The sequence below is a fragment of the Chionomys nivalis genome, chromosome 14, assembly GCF_950005125.1.
Source record: "Chionomys nivalis chromosome 14, mChiNiv1.1, whole genome shotgun sequence".
NCBI lineage: Eukaryota > Metazoa > Chordata > Mammalia > Rodentia > Cricetidae > Chionomys > Chionomys nivalis.
The window spans coordinates 38,786,317-38,800,485 of record NC_080099.1 but is presented as its reverse complement, the minus strand read 5'-3'; the positions used below and the strand labels follow the sequence as shown (position 1 = coordinate 38,800,485).

Genomic DNA, 14,169 nt, shown 5'->3' with positions numbered 1-14,169 from the left:
TAGAGGGAGGAAGGAAGACACAAGTTGTCAAGGTGAGGGGTGGGTGATAGAAAAATATTAATGGGAGACAGCTACGCAAGCCAGAAGAAGAGATACAGTTGGAGGTAATTTCAATGTTTTGTTTTTGAAAAGTGAACAATAGAGGAAGAAGCTCATGCTTACTAAAGAAAATGACGATTTTGGGATCCTCTTGTAGATGAAAAAAAAAACTTTAAGAAATAAAGTTAAAGGTAATGAGCAAACCATTTAGTAAACTCTGACTAGCTGGTAGCTAAGTAGATGTTATTTTTCTCTTAGTAGAAGGAAAATTTTGCCAAGCAAAGGACTTCACATAATCCATCTGCTGTATTTTTCCAAGAAGAGGGCCTGTAACATAGATATTAAACAAACCCTGATAAATTCCATCTAGATCCAATTGATTGGCTCATAGAAAAGTGATCTTTGTTCAGTAAGCTATTGTTCCTTTTACTTTCTGACTTTCAGCGACAGAGAAAAAGAAGAAAGAAGGAAGAAAGAAGAGGAAAATCAGAGAATCACTTCAGGCCATGGCTCTGGTGGTGGGAGACAGAAGGCTAAGGTGAGAGATAGCCCTGGCTTTCACGTCCTGTGTGGGTGGAACTCATTGCTGGTGAGATTGGGATGGGGCCGGAGGGAAAGGGAAAGGCAGAGAGTGCCCAGACAAACAGGTCCTTGGAAGAACAGTCTTCCACCTTGGCCTCTCTGGTTAAGATACTAACAAATCCTGCTGCTGTGTGACTCTTGACTTCTTTAGATCCGGAATTAATTGAGAAACGTAGATCTGCCCTTTGGTATACTGTTTTCTAACCTTAGATTTGTGCTCTCAGACTTTAGCCACTTTATAATTTTTCCGTGTAAGCATTTAAACACATTAAGCGCCACGAAACTGACCTTTCATAATTAGAACACAGATGACTCTTGCGCCCCTTTTCTCTGTGGACGGCATCCCTAGGTCATGGACTGTCTGCAAGGGTAAAAGGAAAGAATGCTCCTGATGGTGCTTGCTTCATGAGCTTGGCGGGAATAAAAAGACAACCACGTGGCCTGCTTTCTTCTTCCTTTTCAGGAGGAATGTGCTCAGTACTGGGAAAGCATGAAAAATGGACAGCTCAGCTGTACTCGCGAGAGTGACCCTGTACGCGGTGCTGATGGGAAGCCATACAACAATAAATGTGTCATGTGTAAAGAGCTGCTGTAAGTGCTTCTCGTAGCAAGTGTGTCTAAAAGACAGCCACACATTTCTTTCTCCTGAATGAATGACATTTCTCCTTTTCTGTGGTTCCTTCTGTGAAAGTTCTTTTCATTAATCCCAATGCTCCCCCCGCTTTTGTTTCCTAAGGAACATAAGCCCAAATGGGGGACAGATAATCAAGTGGCCAATTGTCCTGTTAACCACTCTAATTCTGTGACCTCCCAGTGTCATCGTAATATTGTTCATTGCCTAGTGAAATTTAATGATAGTCATTTGAAATTGCTAAACAGTGTTTAAGAGAGCCAGGCTCTTGCCAAGTGTATGAAACCTACAGTGTTTAAGAGAGCCAGGCTCCTGCCAAGTACATGAAACATTCTTAACTGCAAAAACAGGAGTAGTTACTTCGGTTTATTTTTCCCCATGAACGGTATTAGAGTATTTCGTGACATAGTTCAGCCACTTTGATTAATCTTGTTAGGATCGGTAACACAGTTAGTGCTAGTCCCATCTATAAACTAGTTGACCCTGAACATTTAGGGATGCTTTTAGTTGTGACATTTAATTATTGCATGATTAGTAAATGTGCAGCATCTATCTCTCATGCTACAAAGTATAATTCATTCATTCTTCACTTCTCTGAGGGTTATGTGATGAACACTTATACCAATGCTGACATTCTACTAATGAGAAAAATGAAATTGGTTTTCTTAAAGGCGTTGTGGAGAGTGGATTTGAGGGCTCTAGCCAGTGGGCTCTAGCTGTAGTCCAGTTCTTCTGTACGGCCACCTAGAGCGTACTCTGTATTATCAGCATGTGTGACATACATTGTATATTGTGGGTGGAAGACCAGGATTTTACTGGCCAGTGGCCTTCGTTGATCCTCCTGTCTCTGTGTCTTTACTGCTGGGATTATAAGCATCTGCCTGACACCAACCACTGCTTTTCATGTGGGTGCTGGGGATTCGAACCTGGGTCCTCATGTCTGTGAGGCAAGCAATTTACCAACTGAGCTATCTCTCTAGGCAATTAGTGGAGGTGTCTGACCGAAAGTATGACCATAAGTAGATTTTTCAGCATGTTATGGAATTATAGGAACCCTCTATTTTCAATAATTAAATTGATTGAAGTGCTATGACTTAAATTTGTTTGAATTTACCATTTATTTAGCTATTTTGGGGCCATCCTTTAAGAAATAACATTACAATGATTATTTTTTTCTTAACATCAAAATCACAGACCACCGCTCTAGGAAAGTAGACCAAGAGTGGAGATGAATTTGGATAGAAATTGTGAAGACTGTAATCAAATGATTTGATGATGTATTTTGTGGTGAAGGGGCCTCCTGCCCTGGAATCATATTAATGGAACAGGCTGTGCTCTCAGAGAGTGGAAACACTCGCTGTGGAAAAGAAGGTTTAGGACACAAGCCCTCAGACACATTCATCCTGCACGTGCATTTGTGCCAACAAGATAACTATTCGGCCCTTTCTCTCATAGGCAGAAAGACATAGAGGAAAGAAATAAAAATTCTGCGGAAAGATCAAACGGGACTGGCTCAGCCACGGGGAAGGTAAGTCAGTGCCAACGTTTGGTGCAAACCATCCAAAGTGTGGAAAGAGGTTGTTGTTGATATAGCCAATGGAGATCTTCCTTTTAGAATGTCAGAGCTAACACTGGGTTTTATATTGCTGCTGTAAAATGTCACTATAGACCCTGGCTCACAGTACTGCAAGTTATTGCCTTACATTCCTGGAGGTCAGAGGTTCCAAATGACCCCACTAAAACCAAGGAGTCGGCAGACCTGTGCTCCTTTGTGGAAGTCCCAGGGTATGAAATTCCTTTGCTGTCTCTTGACTTTCAGGAGCCGCCTGTGTTCATTGATTTGTGGCTGCCTTCCAGCCAGCATACTTACTCATGGCTGATTCTCTATCCTTCTGGGACTCATTCTTCTGCTTGAGCAAGAACCCTCATGGTAGCAATGAGTCCTCCCCACTAGTCCCAAATAACCTTCGCACTTCAAATACAACTGATTGGTCCTCTTAATTCTCCATTTAGATGATTACATTAACTGATAAAATAACATATCTATCTACACACTCCACACAAGGACATGGATGTCCTTATTGTCATAATCCTGCCTAACTCAGCAAGGTTAAGTGGCTGCAAGATGTGTGAATGGAAACCTTTGACTTTTCAAACCCAATAAAATACTATATGAAAAAAGCATTTCTGATTATCTTTCCTTGTTTATTTTCAGGATGTATGTGATCAGTTTAGAAGCCAAATGAAAAATGGGAAACTCCTCTGTACTCGGGAAAGTGACCCTACCCGGGGTCCAGATGGCAAGACTCATGGCAACAAGTGTGTCATGTGCAAGGAAAGATTGTAAGTGTCTTTCCAACCAGTGCCTTGGCTGTGCGTCCAGATAGTATAGTAACCGTGTTACAGCAGTTTGAGCAGAACAGTGAGCGCTTTAGAAGTGAGTCCTATAACTAATGAGACACGTATTCACTTTCTTCCCATCCTTACTCTCAGGGAAAGAGAGGCCGCTGAAAAGAAAAAGAAAGAGGATGAAGCCAAGAGAAACACAGGGACAAACAAGAATGATAAGGAGGTAATATGTCAGACACATTAATACCTGAATTTGGGGGGTTCATGTTAAGGAGACAGAGGTGATGGCTTTGGAGACAGTATGAAATTACCTTTTTAGAAATTGAGCTTAATCAGGAGAGAAGACCTTGCACCCATGGGAGCATGGTTGGGCCAGGGTGACATAGGTAAATATTATGAGGGAGGATGAATCATGTTGGAGGCAGCATAACAGAACTGTGAGGTGAAAGAACATTATACACATTCTAAAAACGTTAAGAAGCTTAGTTCAGGGAGAAAAAGCTACAGTGGACAGCATGGGAGAGATACCTGACAGAGGGAAGGGACAAGAAAGAGACTGTGAGAGCCAGAGAGGCAGAGAGAGCTCTAGGGGCTGGGGAGCCTGGCCACAATTCAAAGCCGGTTCCAGACCACAGCGTCAGAGCTGTCTGGTTGGAGGGGTATGGAGAAGAGCATTTATGTGCAAATCTTTGCCGTATGCATAGGAGACAGTGTGCACACATAACAAGGCATATTTTTGCACATTCATTTTTCCTCCACAGAAGATAAGGAACAAAGCAGCCCTAAGGCAGTTAGAGTCCCGAGCTAGCAGGGGAGGTACGCCCTGACTCTTTCGGGCTGGGCTCTGATCTCTTAGACTCTCACGCCACAGGCCCACCCAAATATTCATTGTAAAGGGAATAATGTAACTAACTGTTTTGAAGTGCCCATTCTGTCCCAATTATTGAGGATATGCTAGTAAACAGAAAAAGACGTGGCTAGCTCTACCAAAACGAGCATGACACTTATGACTTAAAAACAACTCTAATGTGGGTGCTACGCGTTCTCAGGACCAACAACAAATATCAGTGTTGTGACCATCCACTCAGCAGATTTCATTTGAAGCTTTAAAAAGTATTTGGGACACGGGAAGGGCTTGGTCTTGAGAGTGGGGCAGGAAAAGGAAAGCACCAAAAAGTTCAATCAAGAAATAAATTGGGAGTATGCCTGGTAACGTGACCAGATGACACTTGACTGCCACCTAGTGTTCAATTTGGGGAATTATCAATAGTTCTTTCCGCAATGAAGGCACAGAATAGCCATTATGATGCAGCTCTTCTCACCTATGAAATCCAATTAGAAAGAAAAAACTGCAATCTATATACAGAATAGTTCTTTGAAATTTGTCAAAAGAGAGCTATATTTTTTTATAATGTAAACCAAAATAAGATTTGCTCTTATGTTTAAACAGTTTGAAAAATCTATTTTGTGAATTTCTCTGATGTTACAACTAAGAAAAGAGACAGGGACCACACACAAACAATAAGTAGATCAGGAGGTCAAATTCTGAAAGCTGGCAGTACAATGTAAGATGACAATGAGTGTTATCATTTGTGTGTATGTGTATGTGTGTATATTGTGTGTGAGCACGTGCATGTATGTGTGTGCTTGCGCATGTATGTGTGTACTTGTGTGTGTGTGTGTGTGCATGTGTTATTGTTAGCAACTGGAAAAAATAACTGCAGTTGCTTCTGAAAATGATATTATTGAGAAAAATAATATAGTGATCAGATGCTCAATTTCAGAGATATCTTTAAGAATTTGGTGGGTAAAGTAAGCATGGGATTGTCTGTAGGAGAAAAAAAGGCAACCCCAATCTAAGCCACTATCAGTATTTTAATGAGAGTGCCTCCAAAGGTCTCTTTGGAGTTGGGGAGTTCAAGGTAAAATCTCATGGAACCACTTCCCTTGGCATTGTTTTAAGGTTGATTTTTTTTGGGGGGGGGGGGGTTTGAGACAGAGTTTCCCTGTAGCATTGGTGCCTGTCCTGGAACTAGCTCTTGTAGAACAGGTTGGCCTCGAACTCCAGAGATCCGCCTGCCTCTGTCTCCCGAGTGCTGGGATTAAAGGCGTGCGCCACCACCGCCCGGCTAAGGTTGATTTTTTTAACATAAAAAAATTCCAGCTCTCCCTTCTTATAAACTAGTGGCTTTGTTCTCTTCCATGGAAAAACAAGGAAGTAAAAATAAGGGAGCTCACTCAGTAGAAAGCTGGTCACAAACCCAGCATTTACCTTGATTGTTTAGTATTTCTGAGTCTTTTCTAAAATGAAAAATAGGAGCACATAATATGAGCTGATGCAATTCATAGGACAGAAAATATTTTAAAGATGTGGCTGTGTGGCAAGCTGGCTCAGAAGGTAACGTGACAATTGCCCCGAAGCTTGAAACTCTGGGTTTGATCCCAGGAATTCATGTAGTGGGATGAGAAAACCAAGCTTTCTGCAGCTCCACTGAGTCTGCACATGTGCCATGGTAAGCATGGCCACACACATGTACACATACACAACCAATAAATGCAAAACTATCATTACAGAACAGAACTGTGGATTTACATGTTTGAATGCCTTGCCAGGTGAATATTTTCAGTCCATTCTGTATTTTGAGGCCTATTTTTACATGTGGAATAGTGAACACAGCTGCAGACAGGCGGATTTGGGACATACAGCATCACAGAAGACTTTGTACAAATGGGATGTGCTGTCTTAGGCAGTGATGAAATTCCCCTGGAGAAGCCAAGGGGGACAAAGTACCTTTAAATCGTAATCTATTCTCTGAAATCTCATTTTCTCTATTTTCTTCCAAACATTATGAGTCCGTGCCTAATTTTCATGATGCTTTCAGACTCTAAATCCTGTCTAAGGTTGTGATATTTTCTCTGTCCTCTTGTCAGGATCAATGCCATGAATTCCGGAGCATGCAGAGAGATGGGAAGCTGATCTGCACCAGAGAAAATGATCCTATCCGAGGCCCAGATGGCAAGACTCATGTCAACAAGTGTGCCATGTGTCAGAGCATATTGTACGTGAGCCGGCTTGTTGATGAGTTTGATAAATCACATGTCAACAAGTGTGTCATGTGTTAGAACATGTTATATGTGAGCGTGCTTGTTGATGATTTTTATAAATCACATGTTAACAAGTATGTATGTCAGAGTATGTTGTACATGAACAGATTTGTTGATGAGTTGGATAAATCATGCTTGTTTGATGGGAAGGAATTTCTGTCATTTAAAAACCTTTGACACTTGGTTTTATACATTGTAGACAAATACATCCTCATTTATAAAGACTAGTGTTAGTTTTCAAAGCACTCAACAAGAATCTGTTCTTGTAAACAATGAGAAGTGTAGTCATACCTGGGTCGTCTAAGGTGGAAAACAATCCTGATACATTTACAAGTCAATGATTTTTTTATTTATTATTTTTATTTATCTCTTATTTTATTTATTTATTTATTTTGGTTTTTTGAAACAGGGTTTCTTTGTGTAACAGTTCTGGCTGTCCTGGAACTCACTTTGTAAACCAGGCTGGCCACGAACTCACAGAGTTCTGCCTGTCTCTGCCTCCCAAGTGCTGGGATTGGACACCACCTCTGGGCAGTTGGTGTCTTTTAAACAAAAAAGCTCAGTCACTGATGTGACCACGTATGTTACGGGACTTCAGGCCATCTTGTATGTGAAAGAGTCACAATGACAAAACAGTTTTTGTTGAGATTCAAGATTAGTTTGTTTTCTAAAACGTGGGTAAACTTTAAAGCATTGTAACTACATGAGCTTAAGTTAAAGCAACTGTCAAAGTATCAAAGAAAGGAGAATGAAGCTATAGTCTGAAATAAACCCATTCCCTTAAGAAGCAACAGCCCTTTAGAATTCTTTGAATCGTGATGATAGGAAAGCAAAAGAATCAGTGACCGCTGAGTGTGCTGCCACGGTAGAATATGAACAATCCATCCATCAGAGACAACAGATAGAAACGTGTGTCTAGGTGTTTTTAAGGCATGAGACTATAGTGTTATGTTTGTTAATGTTTAGCATTGGAAAAAATACTAATTCAGCATAATCCTAGAAATATTTATTGGTTTCTTTTTTTCTGCAGCGAACGAGAAGCTACTGAAAGAAAAATGAGGAATGAAGAAAACTCAGGTCCTCAGCCTGCAAATGAGGGAAAGGTTGTGTTTTAACAGATAAGATACTGACCTTACATAACTTGCCTTTCCATGTAGTCTTTAATAAGAAAGATACTAACGTTTTACTTTAAATTTTGATTTTGACAACACTCTCACTTTCAGTCATAATGTAAGATATATCAACACACCACACACACACACACAAAGCACATGCACAACACACACACACCAAATACATCCCACACTACACACACACACATCCCCCATTCCCCACACACACCCCACACTACACACACACACACACACACACACACACACACGAAATTAATCTTTTAAAAATTCTTAGAGTTCTCCTATAGTATATGTCAATTTTTGTCTTTCTGCTTTAACAGAAATATGATTTGGAAAACTAGACGACACAGACTTCTTTCACCTCAACTACATGCTCATCTTTGACACTTTAAACGTGAAAGGAGGCTTTGGGTAGCTTCTTGATGTTGACCTTAATGAGTCCTATAGCTAACAGACATCCCAAGCCTCCTGTTCAGCTTGTCTTTGATATCTTCTGTTCTCTCCAGATGGTGTTGTCCGCATCCATGAATCAGTAGTATGCATGTATTGCAGTACTTTCTCTCTTCTCAAGACTGAAAAGAAGGCAGATATCATCCCTTGGCCATTCCACAGTGGTCATCACATTCTTTTTAGCCTATAGTGCTTTGAGATTCTCCTTGGTTTAAGGTCGTGGAAAGGGGAGAAAGGACAGATGATAGGCAAGCGAATCAGCAGGAGGTGAGACACGCCTATCAAGCCTTTTCTTATGTTTTTCTACCTCTCAGGACCAGTGTGGAGAAGGTCACAACACAGCAGGCAATGCAAAACCTAGGCAGGCCAGGAGTTCTTTGCCCTCCGTGGCTGGGATCAGCGAAGTGAGTACCAGCCCAGAGCCAAAAGATATCTCCTAAAGCTGAGTTTGAGAAAACCACCCAGTGACAAAGGGAAAGCCCATGCTCACCTCCCTATCTCATTCCCTAGGATGAGTGCCGCGAGTTTCGAAAGCTCATGAGGAATGACAAGCTTCTCTGTTCACAAAAGGATGACCCAGTGCTTGGTACTGATGGAGCTCTCTATCAACACAAGTGCCACATGTGCAGAGCTGTCCTGTGAGTAAACTCATTGTGCTCAGCCAGCAGGGGGCGCACCATTTTACAAATTGCTGCTGGAACACATGTATGTGCTTCCAAGTCCAAGAGAATCAGTAATAGGGCCAAGTTAAAACAACCGATACAGCAGAAAGAGTGCTTGGGTTTGGAGACAGCAAGTGAAGGTGTGTCTCCTCACCAGGGCACTCATTCCAAATCCTATATCTAAAACCATATGAGAACCAAAAGAAAAGTCATTTAAAAATATGAAATTTTATGCCCTAGAAATGCATTAAATAAGAGTCTCAAGGGCTAAATGATTTAACTCATGAAGAAACACATTTAAAGACGAGTGGACACCATGATGCTTAAAAGCACCCGTGAAGACAGCATCAATACTCCTCAGTTTTTCACAGAGAATATTCTTGTGGTGGGGATGGACTGTCGGTGCTGCTCAGTATTGGTCACCTTTGTGTGCTTTTAAAGTATCTCATTCTGGTCATATCCTGATGGAGTGCTCTAGGGTTCCCCCATGTTTTCCTGGGACAGACATCTTTCTATGAGATGTTACAGAGGTTTTGCACATATTTTTTTTTAATATTTTTTTTCTTTCTTCTTGTAGTGAAAAGGAAGCTTTGGAAAGGCCTGGACTCCAAGGAAATCCATCACACATTAGAGTTACTAAAGAAGAAGGAGGTCCAGGATTTTCCAGCTCCTCTGAGGTAAGGAGTTTCTCCTTGAAATATTATGCCAGCAGCTTCTGTCCTCCAGCGGTTGGGGAGCCTGCAGCTCAAAGCCAGCTCAGGGAAAGCATCATAACACAGGAGGTAGTGAGGCAGAGATAAGGAAGAACGGGTTTTGCATATTTCTTTTTGCCACCACAGAAGATAGAGACCAGAGTAGCTACTGGGGAGGTAGAGACCAGAGTTAGTAAGGGAGGTATGAAATAATTTTTTTTCAGACTGGTCTGATCTCTTAGAGTGGCCAGTATCTTAAAGAGGCAGGTCCACACCAAGGGTCAATGCAAAGGGAATTCATTAAGAGTGAATATTGTTTCTAGCATGAATATTCTAGACTCCTTTCTAGAAGCATGTCCTAGCTTACTATGCCTCAGATCATTAAAGAATTCCACTTACTGCTTCATTCTTGGGAGGGAGGGGGTTGTCACTGTTATTTTTGGTTTTGTTTCTTTTTGGCACACTAATATTCTCTAGTTAAAAGAAGCCAAAGCCCACCCAATATGATGTGAAATAATGTATGCATTTGAGTAACACACCACAATCCTGTTCTTAATCAGGTGCCATTAGGAAAACCAATATTTCTCCAATCCCACATAATCCCTTGAAATCCTTAAGCAACTTTGCTCTCTACTTTACCTGTGCAGGACTCTGACATCTGCAAACACTACCGAATATTGCCCAGGATGGGTTATCTTTGCCCAAAGAATATTCAGCCTGTCTGTGGGGATGATGGCCAAACCTACGCTAACCCCTGCATGCTCTGTCATGAAAACCTGTAAGTAACCATATTACACCATCTCCTCTTCTAGTGAGAAGGTTTCCAGTGCTCTGATATTAACTAGATATATATTTCAAGTTATCTGTTGCCACCATCCCAACATTCAAAATGTGTTCATTTTTAAAATGAAAAGTATATAACAGTATCCTTTTAATATACTTGCCCGTCTCTATTACTTCATAAAGGTAATAGAGTAATAGGAAAAGAGGAAGGAGCAGGTGGTGAGATCGCAATGATTGAAGAGCCCATCTATAAGACTGTATAGATTCATGAAAGTGTGACCGTCATCCATCTGGCATACAGGAAGAGAAAACAGTTGAGAACCACCATATATATGGTGTCTGTACCACTTACAATGCCTGTACCACTTACAATGCCTAAGAAATTGTATGACTGTAAGACAGTCATTGGTTTCCCAGCATCTCTAAGCCTTCTTGAAGGAGCTAATACCATGCAATAAAAAGTATGCTAGATGAATGCCATTTGTGATGTCTGACCTTAGCTTTAACACTGATGTTCGCCAATTATCTCATCATATGAAATCTCAGTTTCTTCCTTGGAAGAAGGTGGAGACTATTCCTTAAGCTACCAAGTTCACTGATAACTGAGAAGAACTTGGATATGAAAGGATAGGTTAATTGCAAGAGCTGTTTAGTTCTTTCATTGTTTTCACTTGGTAGATTTTCTTCTCAAATACTGATTTTGCAAAAACTTGTCATTGTCCCTAGACTTATCATTCACCTTCTCACAGCCTCCCTGCAACCAATTTCTTTGGAAGTATGGTGGCAATTCTTCATATCTAGAAATGTGAACTAGAAACTGTGAACTTACTTGTCATCATACCTGTACGGTGTGGTGATAAGTCATTTTCCCATTCCATCATTAAGTTTTCATAACTTGATGTAGAGTTCTATTTTTGTCTTGGTGCATGGGTGAACCTGATACTCAGAGAATTCAAATGTTTTTATTAAATGTCACAAAACTCACAAAAATTAGAAAATATCTTGTCCTTGCTTTTTCTGGGTCTGTGTAATTGTGGTTTAACTGTAGTTTCTTTACTATTATTATCTTCAATGCCGTGGTTCCACTACCATTCGTGAGACTATAAATCACTTTGATATCATAAAGATGTGATACAGTGTGTGAAACTCCTTTGATATACACATATGTGGCACTATGTGTGGACTCAACATCCATGAGCTCACAGGTTCACTGAATACACCAATGGAAATTAAATATTTGTTTAAGGAATGAATTAACCTTTCTAGGAATTCAGTTATCATATACTGAATTTTATATACACTATCTTTTAGCAATAAATCCTTCAATTTCTTTTTATTATAAACCTGAAAACCTAAATTATCAATACTATTTAACCAAACTTTTCATTAATTATTCCAGCCCAGGTCTAATCAAGAAAGCTTCATAGACAGAAGCTCAAGTGATGAAATGATTTATATAGTCTACCACGGGTGCATGCCATGGCTAAGGAAGGTGGGGCTAGACCTCATAGAGAAGACTCAGGTTTTCTCATGGAAGAGGGACCAATATTTAGTGAAGGGTTAGATCAAGCTATAGGGCATCAACTTCAATTAAGCAGATTATGAATTTTCCCCCAGCAACACAGATGAGAAGCAGGATCTTCCTTCACAAAATTTCTTAAGTTAAAAGTCTTGAAATTCTCTCAAGTATCATTTCAGGATCAAGAAATAACCCCGTATTAGTGTATTTTTGTTCTATCCCCAAAGTTATATTATAGATACTTGATATAGTCAAACTTTTTTCTGGGATCTAATATTTTGACCTTCAAAACAAAGTCACGTGGGCCAGTGAGGTGATTCAGCAGGTGAGAATGCTAGCTGTTCATACCTATCTACTTGAACTCAATCCCAGAACCCACCACAGTAATTGCAGTGAATTGGTTCCCAAAAGTTATCCTCTGACCTCTCTGTCTGTGCCATGGTACATACATGTCAGTGCTCATAACACACACACACACACAAGTACATACACACACACACAGTACACACAAATACACCCATGGGCACACAGTCATACACACATGCACACACAGAGAAACACACACACATGCACAGACGCACATGAGCACACACACCAACTGAAATGAAAATTTATAAAAAAACAAAAGCTTTGGAGTAAGAATCACATGATTCTATCTTGGTTGAAATGTGGTGAAATAGGCTGAGAACTAGAGGATAAGTTAGGAACAGAAGAGAGTAACCAAAACTAGATGATGCTAAGCAGAAAATGGTTCCGTGAATTAGACTTTTATGCTAATTAAGTTTGTTTGGTATTCATACATCACCTACATCTGTTTATCATTAGATCTGAATATTTTTCCCATCATTGAAGCATCTCTTCTTTTTTAGGATCCGTCAGACTAATACACGCATACGTAGTCAAGGGAAGTGTGAGGAGAGCAGCAACCTGGAAACAACACCTGCTGAAACACCTGCATCTGTGAGTCCATTGGTCTTTGGGTTATGGTGGTAGCTGCTGTGGGTTCTGATTTGGTTCATGCACTGGAAAAATAAGAATTTGTCTGACCAGAGAAGTCACACTAGCAGATCATGACTTGAGAATTGTCCACATCATTTACCAGAATGATTAAGCAATTATTGAAGCATGTGGTAATAAGCTTATGCCAATTATAAGATGAGATGGAGGCCAACAAAGGCAGATCGTAACAGCTGGATTGAAACCAATTCTATGTAATGCTTATTTCGTCGTGTATTGCAAAGAATTTAATTTTCTTCAATGCTAAAAGTTGGCCTCTTACTTAAATACCTAACAGAATACTTGAACATGTATTACTTACTTTGAAAGTCTCCCTGGTGACTCTATCTAAAATCCCTTTCACAGGTTAGATGAAAATGAACTAGATAAGAGAGAAGCATTTAAATGAAAACAATGTAGTGCAATAAGCCAAACATTGGTTAGTTTTTTGATGTTTTTCATATAGGATATTTCTAGTGAATCACATAAATACTCTTAATATCTCGATGAATTATTGAAAACATTCAATATACACTGAATTTAGAATACTTGCCATAGCATCTAAGAATTAATGGCATCTACAATTATTGTCATCATCATCATCATCATTATCAATCCAAAGATGGAATTTAAGAAAATTTCTAAAGTATGAACTTAGAAGAAAAAGAAATATGGACATGGTTGTTATTTAATTAGAATAAATAAATTAGTTTAACTAAATTTATTTCAAGAAAGTTATTTATATCTAATAAATAAGATTCCAATACTGATATTTACTAGAAATATTTTTTATTATACTCCATTATGATACCACGCAAAACTTGGGCACAGAATTGGTCAATGTTCTACTTGATTTGTAAATAATTAATCAACTGTGTTGCCTTGTGAGGGAAAACACAGTTTAGGAGGTTTCTGGTTTCAGGTAAACAGTGAGAAGACACATTGTAATTGGTTGAGACCTGGAACTTTCCATCTCATTCCCATGAAAATTTGCAACTCATTTCCTTACTCTAGGCCTTTATACACACACAAAACAAGGTTTAGCCAATTCTAGTCCACAGTTGTTTGCTAGTTTTACATCCAAATCTTTAGCAGCTGCATCTCACTTTATTGGATGAATATACTCTTCTCCCTCTTTATAATCCCACTTAAGTATACATCTTAGGACAAAGCGACCTCAGTAATTTTCTGAAAGTTCAATTTAACAGAATAGCCTTGGAACACGCTT

The 14,169-nt window shown here is 39.7% G+C and overlaps 1 protein-coding gene across 1 annotated transcript in view; it reads left to right on the top strand.

Moving 5' to 3' along the window:
* The window catches only part of Spink5 (serine peptidase inhibitor Kazal type 5), a 57,540-nt gene that overhangs the window by 42,691 nt on the left and 680 nt on the right, over positions 1 to 14,169 (top strand). The window contains exons 20-31 of the mRNA XM_057789284.1: positions 484 to 577; positions 1,085 to 1,212; positions 2,708 to 2,780; positions 3,468 to 3,595; positions 3,746 to 3,824; positions 6,533 to 6,660; positions 7,737 to 7,809; positions 8,604 to 8,693; positions 8,800 to 8,927; positions 9,529 to 9,628; positions 10,291 to 10,421; positions 12,815 to 12,905. Coding sequence (XP_057645267.1) covers positions 484 to 577; positions 1,085 to 1,212; positions 2,708 to 2,780; positions 3,468 to 3,595; positions 3,746 to 3,824; positions 6,533 to 6,660; positions 7,737 to 7,809; positions 8,604 to 8,693; positions 8,800 to 8,927; positions 9,529 to 9,628; positions 10,291 to 10,421; positions 12,815 to 12,905 — 1,243 coding nt within the window. The remainder of the gene's footprint in view (positions 1 to 483; positions 578 to 1,084; positions 1,213 to 2,707; positions 2,781 to 3,467; positions 3,596 to 3,745; positions 3,825 to 6,532; positions 6,661 to 7,736; positions 7,810 to 8,603; positions 8,694 to 8,799; positions 8,928 to 9,528; positions 9,629 to 10,290; positions 10,422 to 12,814; positions 12,906 to 14,169) is intronic.